At 39.1% G+C, this 14512-nt stretch overlaps 1 protein-coding gene across 3 annotated transcripts in view; it reads right to left on the bottom strand.

Annotated features, from left to right (window-relative positions):
* spidr (scaffold protein involved in DNA repair) overlaps nt 1-14512 on the bottom strand; it is a 266484-nt gene that overhangs the window by 39837 nt on the left and 212135 nt on the right. For all 3 annotated transcript variants that reach the window (XM_073042799.1, XM_073042789.1, XM_073042809.1), the window contains exon 11: nt 2553-2714. In XM_073042799.1, the coding sequence (XP_072898900.1) occupies nt 2553-2714 (162 nt within the window). The remainder of the gene's footprint in view (nt 1-2552; nt 2715-14512) is intronic.

Here is a 14512-nt window from a genome sequence, read left to right on the forward strand (position 1 = left end):
AACTTGGAGTGGGGTTGGGAATCGACGACACCTGGGGGAAATTGATGGGGGACTAACGGACGGGAAACTGTGAGCTCCAACATACACATTAGACTGTTTCATTAAAATGGGCCCTTTTCTTTTTGTTTTCTTTACTAACCCTTTAGTCAAATTAAGAATTATAAAGCTAAATCGCATATGGTATACTGTCTGTGCTTTTGTGGTACTGACTTGTAATGGGGGAAACCAATCACACAGCATCCACACAAACAAGGGGTTTTACACCTCAGATTCTATATATTTGGCAGGGCCAGAGACTGTCTTCCCTAGACTAATGGCACCAGCTGAACCTCAGGGTTACAGGTTATATGTCAGTGATCCGGATGATGGAACTGATGGTTTGTGGCCAAGTTTGCGGATTATACGAAGATAACTAGAGGGGCAGGGAATGTTGAGGAAGCAGACAGGCTACAAAAGGACTTAGATTAGGAGAATAGGCAAAGAAGTGGGAGATGGATACAGTGCTGGGAAATATATGATAGAAGAAATACAATCATAGACTATTTTCTAAATGGAGAGAAAGTTCAAAAATCTGAGGTGCAATGGGACTTAACAGTCATGCAGGATTCCCTAAATGTTAATTTGCAAGTTGAGTCGATGGTGAGGAAGGCAAATGCAATGTTAGCATTCATTCTGAGAGGACTAGAATATAAAAGCAAGGATGTAATGTTGAGGCTATATAAGACACTAGTGAGGCCTCACTTGGGGGTATCGTGAGCAGTTTTGGGCCCCTTTTTGAGAAAGGATACACTGTCATTGGACAGGGTTTCAAAGTTATTACACAAAATTCATTCTGGGACTGAAAGGCTTATCGGATGAGGACCATTTGATGGCTCTGGCTCAGTACTCACTGGAATTCAGAAGAATGAGGGGGGAATCTCATTGAAACCTATCGAATTTGAAAGGCCTCGATAGAGTAGATGTGGGGAGGATGTTTCCTATGGTGGGGGAGCCTAAGACCAGAGGGCACAGCCTCAGAATCACAGGAAGCCATTAAGAATGGAGAAGAGGAGGAATTTCTTTTGCCAGAGGGTGGTGAATCTGTGGCATTCGTTGCCACAGGTGGCTGTGGAGGCCAAGTCCTTGGGTATATTTAAGGCAGAGGTTGATAGATTCTTGATTAGTCAGGGCATGAATAGACATGGGGAGAAGGAAAAAACATTTGGACTGAGGGAAATGGATCAGCTATGATGGAAATGGAGCAGACTCAGTGGACCAGAAGGCTTAACTCTGCTCCTGTATCTTATTGTCTTAAGGTCTAACTGTTGTTAATGTACCTGACCCAACCACTTCCTCTACCAGTTCATATTCTGACCACCCAACTACTGTCCCTCTAGTTCCTATTAAATCTCTGCCCTCTCGAATTAAACTTATATCAGTACATGAGAAAGTATCTTGTGAATATCTACTTCTTCCTCAGAATTTTCTTTTTTCCCCTCATATTTCAAATAAAGAATACAAAATATCTTCCAAAAAATGTGACACACTTTTTTATTATGGGTCACCATTGTAGCATAACAGTTTGTGTGACACTATTACAGCTGGGGGCATCAGAGTTCGGAGTTCAATTCTGATATCCTCTGTAAGAAGATTGTATGTTCTTCCCGTGTGTATGTGGGTTCCCCGAGTGCTTTGGTTTCTTCCCACAGTCCAAAGACGTACCAGTTAGTAGATTAACTGGTTATTGTAAATTGTCCTGTGATTAAGCGAGGGTTAAATAAGTGGGTGCAGCTTGTTGGGCTGGAAGGGTCAATTCTGCTCTATATCTCTAAATAAATAAATAATTTATGTGATATGTAATGAGTTAGTGAGGCAGAAGACCAAAAGTTTTTTAAAAACAACAGGTTTTCTGATGAAGGGTTCCTGACCTGAATCATTAATTCTATTTCCTTCACTGCAAATGGAAACCAGACATGCTGCTATATTTGTTTATGAACACCATTCAAAAGCAAAGGTCTCAAAGGAAAAAAGGTTGAGAAGTTCAATAGTGTTTAAGGGAACTTCAGACCTTAGAATAGTTAACATACTGTATTAATCATCTAAATTCCACATTTTATTTGATATATATATATAAGTACTAACTCTCTCTACTCTTCCAGGTAACATTTCTGAGGAAATGTGATTTTTAAATTATTGCTTTCTGAAACATGATTTTATTAAATGCAGACAGTGAACTTTGCTTTCTCTATTGCAAATTAAAAGTCACAATGACAGATACAACATCAGTTAGCAACAATACTCACAAATCTTTAATCTTATCTGCATCCTGAATTTAACTCATAACAATATAACTCATCAAGCCTGTAAATTATACCAACAGGCTGATCAATACTATTATGCTACATAGAAAACATAACAACCAGGAAAAAACAAATGTTTTTGTTTAGATTAAAAAATACTTAATAAGCATTAGATGATTTGGTGTCCTGCATAGGCCTATGCTATAATATTAATATATTTATTTATTTATATATTTAAAAAAAAAAAAAATCTGATTCACTTTTTCTTCGTACCTTCCACGTGTTGTTCTCTGGAGAACCTTCATTCCTGTGAGGTAACATGTCTTTCCCTCCCAGCAAGCATTTTGTGCCAGCAAGTCTTCTTCTGCTGAGCAGAATGTGTTCTGGTGAACTTCACTAAATAAACCATATACATCTTGCACCAGAAGGCAGAGCCTATAAGAAAACAAACAATTAGTCTAATTTTTAATATGATTATCTTTTCTCTGAACATGAATTTTTTTGTCCAGTAAGACTTTGTCTTGGTCTGTTGTTGTTTTTGGAACCACATAACCATAACACCGTACGACATAGGAGCAGAATTAAACCATTGAGTCTGCTCTGCTGTTTGATCATGGCAGGTTTAATTTCCCTCTCAACGTCATTCTCCCAATAACCTTTGAAATCCTTATTAATCAAAAAACTATCAACCTCTGCTATACAGTCAGTATATCCAATGATTTGACCTAGAAATTCTACAAATTCCTGCTCATCTCTGTTCTAAATCTCCTTCTATTCTGACGCTGTGCCCTCTGGTCTTGGATACTCCCACTATTGGAAACATCCTCTTCACATCCACTCTACCTCGGCCTTTCAATATTCAGTAGATTTCAATGAAACACCCTCTCATTCTTCTAAACTCCAGCGATTACAGGGTCAGAGTCATCAAATGCAACTCACAATTTAAACTTTTGATTTGCAAGATGATTCTCATAATCCTCCTCTCAACTCTTTCTAATGCCGAGCACATCCTTTCTTAAATTAGGGGCCCAAAGCTGCTCATGATACTCCAAACGTGGCCTTATCAGCCTTACATCTTGCATTACATCTTGTGTTTATATTTTAGTCCCTTTGAAATTAATGATAATATGGTATTTGCCTTCCTTACTACCAACACAATCTGCAATCCTGCACTAGGACTTCCAAGTCCCTCTGCACATCCGATTTCTGAATTTGCTCACCGCTTAGAAAATAGTCTGCACCTTAATTCCTTCTACCAAAGTGCATGACCATACATTTCCCTTCACTTTATTCCATCTGCCACTTCTTTGCCCATTCTTGTAATCTGTCCAAGTCTTTCCGCAGACTTCCTGCTTCCTTAGCACTGCCCATCTCCACCTATCTTTGTATCATTCAAAACTTGGTCACAAAGCCACCAATTCGGACATCCAGATCATTGACATATAACATGAAAAGAAGTGGTCTCACCACTGACTCTTGGAAAACATCACCAGTCACCAGCAGCCAACCAGGTATGGTCTCCTTTATTCCCACTCTTTGCCTTCTACCAGTTAGCCAATCTTCCATCTGAGCTAGTATCTTTTCCAATAACACCACATGACATGTCCTTTCAACATCTCAGGAATAGTTTTTTGTGGCTAGCACTGGAACATGGAGACATTAAAATTCTGAAGAGGCCGAAGAGAGCTGGACTATGCACGTCTACATTTATGTCTTTCTACAGATGCACAATGAGAGCATTCTAACATACTGCACCACTGCATAGTACAGAAACTGCACTGCAGCAGACAGAAATGCTCTACAACAAGCAGTCAAAACTGCCGAACACATCACCACACCAGCCTACCCACCATCAAGGATATACATACAGAAAGGTGCTGGAAAATGACCAGTAACATCATGAAGTATTTCACCCCACCCGCTCATAGAGAGTTTATTCCACTTCCATTAGAGAAGAGATGACATAGATAGATAGATAGATAGATACTTTATTCATCCCCATGGGGAAATTCAACTTTTTTTCCAATGTCCCATACACTTGTTGTAGCAAAACTACTTACATACAATACTTAACTCAGTAAAGAATATGATATGCATCTAAATCACTATCTCAAAAAGCATTAATAATAGCTTTTAAAAAGTTCTTAAGTCCTGGCGGTAGAATTGTAAAGCCTAATGGCATTGGGGAGTATTGACCTCTTCATCCTGTCTGAGGAGCATTGCATCGATAGTATCCTGTCGCTGAAACTGCTTCTCTGGATGGTGCTATGTAGAGGATGTTCAGAGTTATCTATAATTGACCGTAGCCTACTCAGCGCCCTTCGCTCAGCTACCGATGTTAAACTCTCCAGTACTTTGCCCACGACAGAGCCCGCCTTCCTTACCAGCTTATTAAGACGTGAGGCGTCCCTCTTCTTAATGCTTCCTCCCCAACACGCCACCACAAAGAAGAGGGCGCTCTCCACAACTGACCTATAGAACATCTTCAGCATCTCACTACAGACATTGAATGACGCCAACCTTCTTAGGAAGTACAGTCGACTCTGTGCCTTCCTGCACAAGGCATCTGTGTTGGCAGTCCAGTCTAGCTTCTCGTCTATCTGTACTCCCAGATACTTGTAGGTCTTAACCTGCTCCACACATTCTCCATTAATGATCACTGGCTCCATATGAGGCCTAGATCTCCTAAAGTCCACCACCATCTCCTTGGTCTTGGTGATATTGAGACGCAGGTAGTTTGAGTTGCACCATATCACAAAGTCCTGTATCAGTTTCCTATACTCCTCCTCCTGTCCATTCCTGACACACCCCACTATGGCCGTGTCATCAGCGAACTTCTGCACATGGCAGGACTCCGAGTTATATTGGAAGTCTGATGTGTACAGGGTGAACAGGACCGGAGAGAGTACGGTTCCCTGCGGCGCCCCTGTGCTGCTGACCACCGTGTCAGACCTACAGTCTCCCAACCGCACATACTGAGGCCTATCTGTCAATTAGTCCACTATCCAATCCACCATGTGAGAGTCTACTCCCATCTCCGTTAGTTTGTGCCTTAAGATCTTGGGCTGGATGGTGTTAAAGGCACTAGAGAAGTCAAGGAATGTAATCCTCACAGCACAACTGACCCCCTCTAGGTGAGAGAGTGATTTGTGCAGCAAATACGTGATAGCATCCTCCACTCCCACCTTCTCCTTATACGCAAACTGAAGAGCATCCGCACCAGAACCACCAGACTCAAGAAGTTCTGTCCCCAAGCAGTAAGACTGATCTACGCCTTTACCCACTAACCCACCCCTCTACACACCCACCACCACTACATTATCATCTCCTGTCAGAGTCACCTTATGTACAGACACTGCTGTGCCTACTGTCACTTTATGGGCATGCAATCAATCTGTATACAAGCTATCTTATGTGTTGTGGCTCTTATTATTGTGTTCTTTATCTTATTGTGTTTTTTAATGCTAATTTGGATCTGGAGTAACAATTATTTCACACTCCTTTATACTTGCATGCTAGAAATGACATTAAACAATCATGAATCTTGAGAATACAGATAGTATTCTTATATGTCTCCTAACTAAACATTTAGTTAGAAATCTAACTGGAAATTTCTAAATTTAGAATTAAACAATTATAAAGTTTTTTTCATGACAATCTTTATTGGTTGGTACAAAACAATAGTATATGTGGAATATACACTGTTGATGACAGCCATTATGAAGGCATGGTTAAAATACTACATTAATGTAGAGGCCGAGAAATTTAATTCACAAATACAATTTTTAATCTCCCAAAGCTGCATGGAAAATTTAGATTCAACTAATAAAATACATTTTTAAAAAAGCTCTAACAATAATGATCACTCTGAAAGTACCGAATATCTTTAAAAATCAATTTGCTTCACTAAAATCCTTCTATTGTAAATAAAATCATTTGTTTCATTAAAGTTCTTTATCGAAGAAAATCTGCCACCCTCAACAGACCTGGACTTTACGTCAATCCAGGCCCACCAATGTTGCTAACTTTAATTGCCCTCAGAAACAGCCAGCAAGTCACATACTTCTGGAACCAATTAGGGATGGACAATAAGTGATGACTTGCCAGCAATGTCCAAACATTACTTATTTAGTTTACCCAAAATTGTAAAATAGCACAATGCAAGATCAGTTTTCTGAGCTTGCATTTCCACATCCAATCATTAGTGAGTAATGTTTTTTTTCTAAATTTGAGGAACAAAGATGGAGGATTGCAAAGACTAAAAAAACAGAGATAAGAAAGCTGAAAAGTAAAATGTAAGATAGAAACTTAACTTGGCTACATATTTAAGTTGTGAGAGTCTCTTTCTCAAGGATCAATTATGAAATACTACACAGCATACATTTAAGGTAAGAGGGAAAAAGTTAAAAAATTTGAGAGGCAATGTTTTTTTTAAACATTGAGATTGGTAGATGCCTGGAATATGCTGCCCTGGGAAGTGAAAGAAGCAGATACAATAGCATTAAGACAAACACATGAATAGGCAAGGAAAAGACCTTGTGTAAGTAGATGTGATTAGCTTAGACTGGCAGCATGGTTAGTGTAGACATGCTGCGCAAAAGGGCCTATTCCTGGACTGTGCTGTTGTATGTTTCATGTAAATAAAGCTCCATAAATACACAAATGGTACTTTGTGGCTCTGTCTCCTGGAACCAAAAGTGAAAATAAAGAGCACTTAAATATGATTTATTTTTATTATTAAGCAGCAAACATTAGTAGGAAGTGTAGGTCTCCTGCAAGGTTCTGGAAAGGATCATGACTTGCCACCAAAGCTCTAAATAGCCTACTTTTCTGTTTATTATTGTTACGAATGTGGAGTTACTCTGAGGGGCCGATGGGTGCAAAGTCGCCCCCTCCTTTTTGAGAATCGCAAGATCGCTATTATTTCGGGTCTGAGACCCAGGAAATGAGAGAGAGACACACGGAATACACAACCAGGTGGAATGTGTCCTGACATCAGCAAAACAGAACCACTGACTACTGCTATTGTTTCTTGGAGACAGAATTGTGTATTGAGTACTATACTATTCATTGAAACCCCTCAGGGGACAACCAGAGTGGTCTGGTTGAGGGATTGGATCATCCCAACCTGACTGACATCTGAGACCCCGTGAGTAAAGATAAAAGAGGGTCTGGGGGACAACCCCTTCAGACGCACCAGGAGAAACGCTAGAAATCCCGTGATAGTGTTTAATAGCGACAGCTGGTGAGAGCTCGTGTGCGTCCTCCCTTGCCGGGGTGGCGGGCTCATCACGGAAGAACTGTTTAGCTAAAGGAGAGGTCACACTTGAACGGCCACGACAACGAGACACCTGGCGGATCGAAATCATAAAGGAAAGCCGGCAAGTTTTTCTCCTAATCTCTCTCTCTCTCCAACAATTGCAACACAGCGGTCCCCAATGGCTGCAGCCTGTATGAACTGAACGAACTATATATTTCCATCGGACAATACATTATCCCCTAGACAACGATAGAGCTTATTTCTTATTGATTATTATTATACCCGCACTTTTAGGTTTAGTATTGACGACGTATATTATCTGTATATTTGCATTGATATTATTTTTGTGTATTTTTACTAATAAATACTGTTAAAAATAGTATCATCAGACTTCAATGGACGTCTCTATCTTTGCTGGTAAGCAACCCAGTTATGGGGTTCGTAACAATTATAAAAATTAGCAAATTGCTAAGAAAATTTTATTTAAACTAAGTCACAATAATGATTGTTGGATTCAAAACAAACAAAAGTTATTAGATTTATCAAACTGATGTTCAAACAATATTATGGTAAACATGTCAAATGACTTCATAGGCCATAAAGCACTTTGAGATATTCCAAGTTTCAGAAAAGTTATATACATGTCTTTTTCTTTCAAGGTTACTCTACAGTTGCAGCAAAAAAAAACTTGCATTTACTCAGAGCAGTCATATAACAAAAATAAATATTGTATAAAAATCATTCTACTGAATGTAAATGTTGAGATGGGCTCCGTATTTTTCTAAGAATGAGCAAATAGCTTTTATTTAAAAGATGAATGGAAAACATTTCAAATTCATTGAAAAAGAATTAAATAAAATTTGTTGAGGCATAAATTCTGCTTGAAATAACATATTATTTACATTTGAATTATAAACAAAAGCTTTACAGAATGTAAGGATAAAAGTGGGCCTTGTAAATTTTCTAAGTACCGGTATATGCTGAGATCTGCTTCAGTATTAGTGAATGCTTAATCTATTGGTTCGTAAAAGAGCAGCATCAGCAGTAATACAGAATTAACCATTATTGATTGGTACGATCTCAGATGGAGATAAAAGGGCATACAGGAACAAGATATCCCAGCTAGTTGAATTGTGCTGCAGCAACAACCTTGCACTCAATGTAAGTAAGACCCAAGAGCTGATTATAGACTTCAGAAACGGTAAGACAAGGGAACACGAACAAATCCTCATAGAGGGATCAGAAGTGGAGAGAGTGAGCAACTTCAGGTTCCTGGGTGTCAAGATTTCTGAAGATCTAACATATCAAAGCAGCTTCAAAGAAGGCAAGACAGTGACTATATTTCAACAGGAGTTTGAAGAGATTTGGTTTGTCACTGAAAACACTCAAAAGCTTCTACAGATGTACTGAGGAGGGGGTGGTACTGCACAGGATCAAAAGGAGCTACACAAAGTCGCAAAATTAGTCAGTTCCATCTTGGAACTCCATAGTATTCAAAACATCTTCAAGGAGCAGTGCCTCAGAAAGCTGGCATCCATTATTAAGGACTCCTGTCATCCAGGACATTCCCTCTTCTCATTGTTACCATCAGGAAGGAGGTACAGAAGCCTGAAGGAACACACTCAGCGATTCAGGAACAGTTTCTTCCCTTCTGCCATCTGATTCCAAAATGGACACTGAACCCATGAACACTACCTCACTTTTTAACATTTCTGTTTTTGCACTATTTTTAATTTAACTATTTAAAACACATACACACACACTTACTTATTTGATCTATTTTCTATATTTATCATGTATTGCATTGTACTGCTGCCACAAAGTTAACAATTTCACTACATATGCCGATGATATTAAACCTGATTCTGATTCCGATAGCCTAGACAATCCAATTCAAGAGCGAAGCCATAAATTTCAGAGAGTTAGTGCTTTGAACACGGCATTACTTTTGCAGCAGAGGAAGTCAGTGCCATTACCGAAACGAGTAAGATGCTTGGTAACTCTCGTCTCTTTATGTTCATGGCATTTTTATATTCAGTATCTTTAGGGAAAGCAAAATACCTCCTTGAATGAAGCAACTGAAAACTTTTCTTGGTTGGTCAGCCAAGGAAAGATTTTTGTAATTGCTTGGACAAAGCTCAAAGTTTAAGAACATTCATGGTATGAGAGCTCAGCCTTGACAAGGCATGTAGGTGCTTATTTCTCTTCCAAAACTGAACAATTCCAACATAAATACTGAAATTTCTAAAACTGTAGCATAGCATCAAATGTTATTGTTAAAATCTGACATGTACATCTGAGGCCCAAACCCATAAGCCACCTAAATTACAACTTGACTACCTCTATGCCAAATTAATTGAATTCTGGGCACATTACTGGCAAACACCCACAACTGGAAGAAATTCTATATATTTGTCTGTTTAACATATGCAAACAGACTATGTAATTAAGCAATTTATCAATATCCCAGGTGTGCAGAGTAAATTTTTTTGTGAAAACAGTAGGCATATGTCTAATTGTTAAAGTGGCAGCGAACAATACCAAAAGTAAATTTAAAAGGGCGCAGGAAATGCACTTGAAAACTGACTAGTGCATGGATATGTGCAAAAAGTGGTGACTGAAAGGGCTAAGTCGACTGATCTTTTATAGAACTGGCAGAGGAATGAGTTTCTTTTCAGGCTGCAAATTTCTAATCATTCTTTAATCTTCTTGAAACAACAACGAAGTACACTGAGTAACATTCCAGCATCTGGTTTTCAATGTTTTTTTTTCCCAATTTTGTTTTTCCTGAAAACTTTCATTCATGTCCCTTTAAACCACTGGGTAGTTCTGTTTACAAAGTTACAGCAACAGTTCCCAACACACACTGGTTTCCAGGAACTGCTTGCTATTCCCTGCAAGGTCAAAAAAGTCAGCCAATGATAGGCAGCCAGAATCACAAAAGTAACCACAAATCTGAGAGAGGCCTCAATGGGATAGCTGGAGAAGGCGGAGTAAAATTCCATTCACTCTACCAATCACAGTGGAAGAAACTTATTATAAACAGTTCTTGAACTGGGTACAGCCAGCACATTGTGTTCTCTTTGTGAAAAACAACTCAGTGCTGCTTTGCTTAAAGCAATCAACAAATCTGTTTTTTAAAAATTATTTTAATGAGGCACTGTAGCATATCCAAATTAATTTTAAAAAACAAACAGTGCTAATTATTTAATTATAATCAGAAATGTAAATTAAAAATTTAGAATTTAACAAAAACAACTCTCAGCCAGACAGACACTAGAATGTATGCACCAATACGTAGCGCAAAACAAACTTCAATTGTTCAGATGTCAAATGTTGACAACTTAAGACCACAGAATACTAAATGTGACATACTAAAAATTATACTAATCAGTAGATTAGTATTAAGTACAACAGGTACCAATTATAAAAAGTCCCCACGTTCAGAAGGACTGTCAGCTGCTGTAATATTCTTGTGCGAGAGTAAATGAAAAAAACATGGATTAACCAACATTGTAAATGTAGTATCTGGAGATGTAAATATAATATGCACAAAACATTTCCTTTAACAGCTGCATTTCAAATACCAATCTCTTGCATATAACCCATTGACACCTAGAATGAGACTTTTTTGCAACTTTTTTCCAAAGTAAAAATACATATACTGTTATAATAGTCACACATAATAAAATAACATCTTAGATGATCTTATACCTAATAACATTCTCCTGCACTATCGCCACATTCCTTCATTCCCTTATCACCCTAAAATCTTGTTTTGAAAGAACTCAATGTTTAAGCCTCAAAAGCCCTCAGGGACTGAAGAAGCTTCTCCTAAACTCCGTCCTGAATAGTTTACCTGTTTCCCAAGACTGAGATCCTTAGTTTTTACAGTTCAATCAAAGGAAATATTCTCTCTGTTTAGCTTGTGAGAATCTTCTAAGTTTTCACATGATCTCTTCTCATTTGTCTAAATTCCAGACTCAGGCCTAGTCTACTCAATCTCTTATCATAACAAGCCAGCTATCCCTGAAAATCCCTGAAATCAGCCCAGTTAATCTTTGAAGTACTTTTTGTTAAGTAGATTGTATCTTAGGTACATAGACCAAATTGCATAGAATATTGCATCAAGAACCTTTGCTAATGCAGGACAAGATTATCTATTTTTATCATTACATGCTACAGGCCTGGTATCAATACCAATTTTGCAAAGTATAAAAGTCTTTTTTTTCAAGAAATTATTTAATTTAGTCTGACTTGTACATTATAATCATTAGAAAATGAGTGGCAAACAGTTCTTTCTAAATCTTTGCAAAACTTTCACTCACAATCAACAGGAAAACACAACTTTAACTTAAGATAGAAAAATAGTTATAGAGTTTGCAAAAGAACGGTTATGAAGCAAAGCAAACATGGCGGAAGTTTGGAAGACAAATGAAATTATAAAACATCATTTTATTTTCATCAAAATTTTCTTTGTTCCCCTACTTTTCTTTTAATTTCTCTTCTGAACCTATTTGTCATTTTGGAGAATGATGACACCATTGTCTGTTCATTTAGTATCACTGTTCTACCCATTTATCACGCTATAATAATATCAGGACATTATGAAGTGCATCAGGTATAGAGACAAGAGGTATGATGTTACTACTTTAGTTACTTTCTATACCCATAGTAATTCTCACAGTCTATTTTTATGTACTCTACTAGCCCACTCTGATATTTTGCTTTCCCTTTCAACAATAATTAGAGGCGCTTCATTGCCAGACTTTGAAATTTTCCCAATCCTCAGGCTTACAGCCTGTTTTTTGGCAACATAATGCAACCTTTGACATAACATCATCTTTAACTACTCTTGATGGTCACACCTTTCCTGTGTTCTTAAACTGTCTGGAAGAGATATATAGTAAACTATGTGCTAATTTTTGTGGTGTTATCTATTGCTTTTTTGACCAGTACACCTTTTAATGTAGTTTTCAATTATCATAACTAACTCATGCCATATCCCCTCATAAGTTGTTTTATTCAAATTTAAGATCTTTGTGTCAGATTGAATGAGAAATCACTTTCAGTTTTTCTATACAACTGTGACATATTCTGATCACTGTTCTCTAAAGGATCCTTAAACCACCAGAGCATTCAATCGTTTCTCATTATGCAATACTAGATGTAAAATAGCTTGATCTCTTAATGGCTCTTCCACATACTGGAAAATTGATGCAAGCATTTGTAGGACATGCTGCCGACATCATCAACCACAGGCAATATTTACAGGATAGTGATCAGTTGTAGAACCCTGGTTAATCTTTTTCCCCTTTCACAAGAGAGGATCACAATATTCTACAGAAGTCACCTAATTAACTGCAACCACAGCAACATACAAAATGCTGGAGGAAGTCAGCAGGTTAGGCAGCATCTATAGTGACAAATGAAAGGTCAAGACCCTTCATCACGACTGGAAAGAAAGTGGGAAGAAGCCAGAATTAGTTGGGTAATGAGAAGGAGAATAAGCTGGCATGTGATAGGTGGAGCCAAGTGAGAGGGAAGGTGAGTGAGTAGCGGAGGGAGGCAGGATGACGTGAGAAGCTGTGAGGCTACAGATGGAAGAAGTAAAGGGATGATGAAGGAGGAATCTATAGGGAGAGGACAATGGGCCATGGAAGTAAGGGAAAGAAGAGGGAACCGGAGAGATGTGATGGGAGGTGATAAGAGAAGGCATCGGGGGTAACTAAAATAGTAAAAGAGGGAAGGAGGGAGGGGTGAGTAATTAATGAAGGTTAGAGAAATCGATGTTCATGCCATAAAGTTAGAGGCCACACAGATGGAATATGAGGTGTTGCTCCTCCACCCCAGGTTTGGCCTCATCATGGCAGTGACACCATGGAAAGACATGTCAGAATGGGAACAGGAAGTTAAATGAAGTGAAATGGGTAGCCACGAGGAGAAACTGCCTTTTGCGGGAGACAGAGTGCAGGTGCTCCGTGGAAAAGTCCCCTAATCTACATTGTGTCTCATCAATGCAGAGGAAGATGCACAGGTAGCACCAGATGCAATAGGTGACCCCGACAGACTTGTAGGTGAACTGTTGCCATGCCTAAAAGACTGTTTGGAGCCCTGAGTGGTAGAGCGGCACATGTCATACTTGTCTCAGTTGCAGTGATAAGTGCCAGAAGGAAGATCAGTGGGAAGTGATAAGTAGACAAGTGAGTCACATAGACAGTAATCGCTCTGGAAAGTGGTGGGGTGGTGTATCCAGAGATACCGGCCACGTGACAGATGCAGTGCCAACTGGCTGGTCGGAGGACACACCACATGCCAATCAACATTTGGTCCCCCCCCAACTAATCAGTGCACACCTAAATTATTGGTCACCTTAATTGGATTATCTCGCCCAGCCCCATGCTTTAAAAGGTGATACTTGGCCTTGGCTAGCCCTCTCTTACAGACCACCTCATTGAAGGTAAGTGCATTGATTTATGTTTGGGAAGGTCTATCGTTTGTCCTGGTAAGGGAGCCGCAGCTATCCAAGGTCAAGGGGGATAGCTGTCGTAGTGCTTTTCCCTTGTTCTTTGTCTGTGTAACCGTACCCTGTCCCCACACCACTTCCTGTGTATTGTAATTGCTTGTGTTGACCTGACTTCCCCTTGTAAATAAATTCCTTATTATTAAAACTGTGTGTGTCCAGGCCTCTACTGTTGAGACTCACAAGAACCAGTTATTTTCCATCACAACAGGTGGGAGGGGGGGGGGGGGGAGAAGATGAGATTAGTGGCAGAATCCCTTTGCAGATGGCGGAAATCATGGAGAACGATGTGATGGAAATTGAGGCTCTTGGGGTGGTAGGTAAGGACCGAGGGAACCCTGTATCCCTATTATGATGGTGGAAGGATGGGGTAAGGGCAGACTTGTAGGAAATTGAGAGCAGTTTTACAAGTGAAAGGGTGGGAAGAACTATCGTCAAGACAAATGTAAG

This window comes from Hemitrygon akajei, chromosome 1, assembly GCF_048418815.1.
Source record: "Hemitrygon akajei chromosome 1, sHemAka1.3, whole genome shotgun sequence".
Classification (NCBI taxonomy): domain Eukaryota; kingdom Metazoa; phylum Chordata; class Chondrichthyes; order Myliobatiformes; family Dasyatidae; genus Hemitrygon; species Hemitrygon akajei.